The 8,362-nt window shown below is 30.0% G+C and overlaps 1 protein-coding gene across 1 annotated transcript; it reads right to left on the bottom strand.

Moving 5' to 3' along the window:
• Positions 1-5,425: 5,425 nt before the first annotated feature.
• LOC103309397 (52 kDa repressor of the inhibitor of the protein kinase-like) lies at positions 5,426-7,928 on the bottom strand. Its single transcript, XM_008184712.1, has 3 exons — positions 7,905-7,928; positions 7,003-7,783; positions 5,426-6,897 (listed from the first exon to the last, which is right to left on the bottom strand). The coding sequence occupies exons 1-3, from the start codon at positions 7,926-7,928 to the stop codon at positions 5,426-5,428; spliced, it is 2,277 nt and encodes a 758-aa protein (XP_008182934.1).
• Between the last annotated feature and the right edge of the window lie 434 nt (positions 7,929-8,362).

The raw sequence follows: 8,362 nt of genomic DNA, 5'->3' as shown, positions 1-8,362 counted from the left end.
GGAACTCAATTAAATTAATTTGAATACCTACTTAAGCATATGCTTATAATATTGGATTGTAAAAATAAATTTTATTTTCTGCTTTTATTTGCTAGGGCACACACATCTAATATACATAACTGTATATTATATGAATATGAAATTACTTAAAATTAAAATTCAGTATTTAATACATCCATTAATATTACAGATTAAAACATACGTATTTAAATAAAGGATTAAAATAATTAAAAATAATTCCTATGACACGATTTGGATAATTTCTAAAGCGTCTCGGTCCAAATTTAAATCAAAGTTCTCATTCGCCATTATATTTTACAATAATATTATCATCTATTTACGATTAGCCAACGTAAAATTATGTTACAGACTATTTGAGTAGTTGACCAAGTAAAAATTCACACATACAGTTAATTAATGAGATACAAATAAATGTAGATATATACTTATAGGTACATGACATTGTACAATCGTAACAATAGCAATACCTAGTTAATAAATCTTAAATAAAGTGAATTAAGTTTTTTTTATAATGTATAGCTCTGCAGTTAGTATTTTTTTTAAATTAAATACTCGTTTTTAGTACATCACTCAAATTGCAGTCATCGTCCAACTGTGCTTGGTGAATATATATATATATATATAAACGAATCACACTCATATACCCCAACTCTACCCCCTGACGGTGCGATTATTGTGGAGGGACACAGTGTCGACTTAACCCGTACATCAGATATACCTCTATAATATACAGCTATGTCATACAAGTCGATTGTAAGGCCTGAGTTTAAAAAAAAAAATATCCGGTACTGCGTGTACCTACTGTAAGAATAATAAATATAATAGGTAGGTACCTAATATAAGTTATTATAAGTTATGGTATTATACGAGTGTATGCGTGCGTCTACTGAATTCTGAAGTTTTTAATATCATTATCTGGGTATATATTTTACATATGTACATTCTATATAGGTACAGTAAATGACCCATATTTACGATGGATCGCAAGAATCCTTTCAGTCCTTAGGTAATTTTGTTTGAAATTATTAGTTATTTTAATAAAAGAATGTTCTAGCTCTTGCCCTCTTGATTATGCTATCAGTTTATCGCGCTAAAGTTAAAATCTGCTTTAGTTTTAATTAGCCTGAAGAGTACTGGAACAAAGTTTAAAACTGTCAGATACTCATACTCAGATCTATTAACTAATACTATCTTGATTTTTATAAAATACGATGCCAACAACGCAAAAACGCCACTGATTGTAATATCATGGATATACAATTAATAACTATACATTTTAACATTTATATTTTATAATTTATCAATTAGGGCACCTATAATTTTGTTAAATTGTTTTAAATTTTTGTATCGACAGAAGCATTAAAAAAAACATGTATCTGTTTTCATAAAGACAAATGCATGTACATGGTATATGGACATTTCATGACATTTCATGACGTATTATGTTAATTACCTTCAAGTAATGAATTATTTTTTATTTTGAAACGTATTTTCTAAGTGAAGGTTTCATAGGTAATTATTGGATTACGGTCTTGAGTTACCTATATTTATCGAAGAGGCCTAAATCGGGTCTCTGTATCATCTTTAAATCGAGCCCTGCAGACAGGGTGCATTTACCTATCCAAACCTGTGCGTGATATACGTGACTTGACCCTACTGTATATAAATATACAGTGAGAGATAGTGTCTGTCTTTTGTATAAAGATCAGGAAATGCACTAGTGTATCGATAAAACGATCATCCTGTATAATAATATACACGTCTTGAAAAGTCGGACAAAAATTATGAACTTGTATGATGTGCTGCATAATAATGTACTACCTATATACCTACGTTCCCCGCACTGGACGTTATATAGGTCCACGACTCGAAGGGCTGATGAACGCGTGTGGGGAGGGTTATACCTATACAACACGAAATATACGTGTTCAATAATATCAATAATAATAATAATAATGATGATAATAGCAATAATACCGCGCTGTTCAAACAAGTCGGCGGCTACAAGAGAGGCACACGAAACGACAATATTATTATTACTATTATAATATGTACATTTTAACCGGCCGCCGCGGTTAGGAGACTACAGCTAAAAACACACACGTGTGGCGTCGGAGCCCGTCTGGTAGTCGCGAGCGGCGCTGTTTCGGGGCCACAAAGGGCACTATATGCCTACCTACCGTCACGTGTACATACGTACAACATAATTTAAGCACGCTGTGACAAAGAGCGCGACGGTACTATATAATGTTATGCTGGCGACCGTCTGACGCCGGATTATCTCCGGTCCCAATGATAATAATTATTTTGCCAAATGGGTTTTTAACAGCCTTCCCGTTTTTTTTTCCACATATTTTTTTCCGGCGTTCACCCTCTTTCCCGTCGACGACGACGACAACCCGATCGTCGCCGACAAACTGCATTAAACGAGCGCGTCTGTCCGACCACAGACACCGCCGACGCCGCCGCGACACCAGAAACTCACTGCAACGTGCACCGACATTTGTACAACGACTGCACGCTGCACGTCATCGTTTTACCATTTAAGTAATTATAATGTGTAAAAAACAAGTGTGTGAAAAGGATGTATATAATATGATGATCCATGATATGCATATACGAATATTGTACCGACGGCGATATCGAATTACGAGCGGAAATATATTAGAATATTACGAGTGCAGTGGAGACGATGGACTAAGACGGTGGGGACTGTATTGTTATTACACATTGTTACGTCACTAAAGTTATATAAGAATACCCCGTCAGAATATGTTTGATAATATTATTTTATCTCGTTTAAATAAATCGTTCCAAACTCGAATCAGACGGTCGTTAAACAATTATTATTATTATTATTTTTTTTGTTTTGATTATAATAATATTGAATTATAATAAAATATATTGGTGTACCTACTTATAGTGGTTTTTATTGTTGGCCTGATGTATATATGATGTATATGACACTATATAAATATGACAGACACATGCGACATTTTGCTTTTTTTTTTTTTGATAATTTTTGGCTTAATGAAATGTATTCTAACAATAGTATTTAAACTTAATGTATATTTTTTATTATAGTTAATGGGGTGTATTTATTTTTTAAATTCTCCATATATAGTTTATAACAACAAGTTGCGTAGGTACTTATATAAATCTTAAACTTTATAGTTTTCACTATTAACTAACTTTAACATATATAATAATAACTAATATGTAATCATATTAGTGGCTAATATATAACTATATACTTATATAAAACTACAATAATTAAACTTAAATTGATGTGTTTTAATAGATTTTTTATTAATTTAAATTTTTAGTGCCTACATATTTTTTTAGGGTTTTTGGTGCTTTTTTAAGATTTGTAGTGTTATCCATTTTAAGTGATTTATTTATAGTTTTGAATAGCTAACACATTAAGAATCTAATTGTAATGCATCACCGGATTTATGAAAGAGGATTCACGAGTGGGTAATTAATTCTTAATTTATGTTTAGGGTTTTTAGTTTTCAATTTATAAGCTCAGCAAAACGTCAAAATTTGTCCTCATGTACGATTCATTCTATGATGTTATCTGATGTTGGATAGTGTGCACTGCGCAGTATATTATTTATATAGGTACATACATACACACTAGGTTCATAAAATAAAGTTATAACATATTTTACATTTTGGAAAACAATGCGATGTATTGTGGTAGTGATAGCTTATAGGTATTAAAATTATTTTTTAAAATCAAAAAAATCTAAACGGTTGACTTCGATTCTTGATAGATATACGATAGTTGTTATTTCAGTTTTTAATTAAAAATATAAATTGTATAAAAAGGAAAATAATAATTATCAAAACCCATCAACACTATTTTAACTGTAATTAATTCTAGGGAATAAAACTACTATCAAGCCAAAAGTTGACGACGGAATTTTCGAGAACTAAATAATATCTATAGATTATTATTTATTATACATTTTTGATACAATTATTAATCAATACATATCATTATACCGTTCAAATTAAATCAAATGTAATTATTAAACAAAATTGAAATTTCCTATATAACGTGGAATTTTAAAAAGTAAAAAAACAAAATTATTTTAATTTCTATTTATTTCTTATGGAAATAAATACAAACGCGATAGTGATACAACATACCTATAAAGAAGAATGAAATTACTAACGCGAGTACATAATATACCTACTAATGTATGCAAATATTTAATTTAGGTTTTAATTATTGATTATTCGAGTTTGTTATATGTTATTATTATAGGTACTATATACAGACCTACAAAGGTTAGTATTATCGATTGGCATGAAATCGATTTCGTCGACTTGTTTTTTAGAATGTCATTAATAGTAGATAGATATTATAATTACACGTATACGCGTGGAAAATCTGGTACCTAATCTAAATATGAACATAATTTTTAATACTATTGTTATAAGCTTATAACTTATAATTAATATGTTTTACTGTTTTCGCGTTCGTAAACACATATATTATTATACGATTATACATAATAATGATGCGTGTACAGTTGTTATTTTATCATTATTTGATTGTGTAAATATTTTTTTCGTTCCATAATAATTCCGTAATAGGTACTATATTAATTGTTTGTTTATCTATTATAAAATATTCAATTGGAACACTGTAAAGAATGCATTAAATTTGAGCTCAACGTTAAAACATTGTATACCTACGATGAAAACGATTCTGAGCAAAGACCGTTTGTTTAAAATGTTCAATTTCCAATTTTGTCAAAAATTTGACCAACTTGAAATGTCTAAAACAAAATTTTGACTTAAATATTTTTGATATGTTTCTGTGACATAATCGTTATATTTAATTGTCAAGCGTTAGTAGTTTTATAGTTTTCAAATTTTCATCATTTTAACGTTTTTGTGGATTGATTTTACGAGCACAGTTTTTTTAACAGCACCACAAAAATGTAATTACAAATATTGACTTTGACGTTTTATTTGCATTTTACGCTCATAATATGCTGACACTACAGGATAAAGGGCCTCGAAATTGTTTTTATACTAGAGGCTAGAAATTGTATTTTTTGCTTGCACTGGTGTCAACGTCGTCGAACATACTATAATATATTTTTTTGATATGACTTGCCAATGTGAATTGGTAATAAGCAATGCCGTATCCAGAAATTTTTTCGGGGAGGGGGGGTCCTAAACATGTATAGTATTGTAATTTTATTAAATTCAGATTTTGCTATTTGGTTATAAATAAAACAAAATAAAAATTTAATATTCTTCTAATAAAATATAATAAAATAAATAAAATTACTTTGACATCTATTGTCACCTTACAGTATACAACAAATAAAAAATAAAATAAAGAAATAAAAATAAAAATACACAAATACAATATCATATTTTAAGCTAATAATAAGCTCCTATCTTTTTGTAGAGCAAACCGGTTTAACACTTCTTCAGGATTGACAGTAACATCTCTATGGACACTTAATAGAGCTAGGCCAGTTAGTCTTTCTTGTCCTGTAGAATTCCGTAAAAATGTCTTGACACGTTTTAATGTCGAAAAAGTTCGTTCGGGATTTGATGTGGAAACCGGCAGTGTAGCTAGTACTTTTAATAAAAAATGAATATTTGGAAAAAGTTCAGGATTACAATGATTTAATAATTCTACAGCTGAATGTGGAACTTCTATGTCTTTGAATGCAATCCATTTTCTTTTCCACAATTTTAGTTCTGAAGGTATTGAGTCAACATTTATAAAATCTGAATATAAACTAAAATCTGGTTCAAAAATAGGAGATTTCAAACACATTTTTGGTATTAATAAATACAAAGACGATAAAATCGTCTTGTGTTTGTAAAATCGTTCTTCAAGTTGTCTAATAAAATTATCATAGAATGGAATTGCAATTTCAACACGAAAATAATCTTCAGGAATTTTGGTATCCACATTAATTGTATTTTTTGAACGACTTACTAATCTCGGTATTTTTATTTTTTCTCCCTCATTCACGGACATGAAAAATTGTTCTGATTTATTGAATATTTCTTTGAAATTTTCATCGATTTTTTTTCGCATATCTTTCACTTCACTCAAAACAATTTCAACATGTTCTACTACTGCAATTAAATTACATTTTACCGACTGCAACATTTTACATAATGTCAAAGTTAAAGAAAAAAGTGTGGTTGCAGTTATCATACTTATAATAAAGTCACTAGCTGTCACACACTTATATAACTGTAAAGCTTTAGACGAAGTTTCAATGTCAACAAATAATTGTAGTTCTTCTAATGTTGCAACAATAGGTTTAAATATTTCTGAAAATCTAAGCATACCATCATGATTTTCAACCCACCTAGTGTCAATCATGGAAGTTAATTCCGTCCATTTAGTTTGAGGAAGAAATTGTTTTATTTTATTTTTCAATAGTTCAGTTCGTTTAGTAGATATTTTAATAAAATTTCCCACAGATTGTATAGTTCCAATACAATTACGAATATGGTGAATGATGTTGGTACCATATGACGAATGAGCAAGTGCTAAATTTAACGAATGTGCACTACAGTGGACATAAATTGCAGCGGGATGTAGTTCTCTTATAACAGACTGTACTCCTTTAAAATTACCACTCATGGCTGCTGCGCCATCATAACCTTGGCCAAGTAAATAGTCGCAAGTTATACCAAGATTTTTCAAAGTACCTAGAATTACTGTGGCCAAAATTTGACTATTGGTAGAATTTACCGGTACAAATTGTAAGAAGTCTTCTTTCAATACATAATTATTGATTTCATTTCTTCCAATATTGTCTGTATAACGTACACACAAGGACAGTTGTTCATCACGCGATACGTCGGCTGCCTCGTCAACTAATACAGAAAAACATTTTACCTGATTGATTTTGTTAATTAATTGGTCTTGTATAATTTTTCCACATATATTTATGAAATTTTTTTGAAACATAGGACTTATACACGTAACATTTAACGCTTGATTCTCAATGTGATGTGTTAGATTTTTGTCTTCACACGAAATGCGCATTCTCAATAATGCTCGGAAATTGCCATCGTTGTAAGTAGGTTCAGAATTGTCTGAAGGGAGAGGTCCATCATAATCGCTAATACCGCGTAAAGCTATTTCTTGACGCCCGCAAAGAATAATTGTTTGAATGATAGAAATTAATATCTTTCTATTTTGATCAATTTGACTAGAATCTAATTTTTGAATAATATTTTGACAGTTTTTGGAATAAACAGCAACAAAATTATTTGCGCGCGTAGCATTAGAGTTGTGAAATTCTGTTTGACTATGTTCTGTAAATTTCGCAACCGCTCTTTTCCAGTTATTAAAAGGTCTTATAACTAATGTAATAAGTTGTTTTTGGTGACTGCCTTTGCCACCAAATTTGCGACCAAATATCGCACAATATTTACAAACTGCACCTTGTTCACCAATTCTTGAATAAACAACCCAAGGAAAACGTTTAATCCATCCTAATTGAAACTTTAAATTTTTTTTTCGATTTGTAGTGATTGGAAATTTGTAATTTTCATCTGGTGACCAATGAGCAGTTAATAATTTAAATTTTATTTCATCACATAAATTTTTACCGAAACAGTAGCCAATATCGTTGTCTTCGACTATTTGCTCTGCGTCCGATTTTAATATATTATTTTCGTTTGTTCGCAAATCTGTGGGTGAATGACTACATGATGGCGTGTCTATTTGTGGTAGAAGAATAGAAACATTATCGGTCTAAAATAAAATGTATGAATTAGCGTTTTGGTAGTTAAATCGTTAATATTGTAGTAATATACATAACATATGAAATAATATAACGTACCTTTGGAATTTTAGAAAAATAATTCGTCAGTACATTCTTGTTCTCACGTTTACTCATTGTGATGAATTTAGTAAAACTATTCGACGTGTTTGTCACAGTCTTGCAGACGACGATATGGTATAATAATATATTTATAATTTACACAGTTTTAATATTATTGTTGTTATTAATCGTCGTTGACCCCCGACCGGCATCGACGGCGATCGTTGTCCATCAATAACAATTTATTATCAGCACAGATTATTCTATATAATACTCGCGTTAGTATAGAAGTCTGTGGTCATTAGACACTATAATAATAATTTCATATGATATTATACGATACAAAACTGAAAACAGTCAATATAGTTAATTTAATTAGAGCTTAAGTCATTTTTGACTAAAAATATTTATGTTGGTATTAAAAATAAATAGTTATTTTCTATATATTCTGTAAAATATTGATGATATTTCCGTGGGGGGCAGGGTTCCGACCGCCTTGGTAATAAGTA

Source organism: Acyrthosiphon pisum, chromosome A2 (assembly GCF_005508785.2).
Source record: "Acyrthosiphon pisum isolate AL4f chromosome A2, pea_aphid_22Mar2018_4r6ur, whole genome shotgun sequence".
Lineage (NCBI taxonomy): Eukaryota > Metazoa > Arthropoda > Insecta > Hemiptera > Aphididae > Acyrthosiphon > Acyrthosiphon pisum.
Note: the sequence above shows the minus strand (reverse complement) of the source record. Positions and strands in the feature narration are given on the sequence as shown.

Excerpts from the sequence above, each read along its gene's own strand:
- LOC103309397 (XM_008184712.1), bottom strand. The coding sequence starts at position 7,928 with ATGAGTAAACGTGAGAACAAGAAT. Across the intron at positions 7,784-7,904 it reads GTAAACGTGAGAACAAGAAT|ACCGATAATGTTTCTATTCT; the intron begins GTACTGACGAAT and ends ATTTTATTTTAG. Across the intron at positions 6,898-7,002 it reads TCAAGCGTTAAATGTTACGT|TTGACGAGGCAGCCGACGTA; the intron begins GTATAAGTCCTA and ends TTTCTGTATTAG.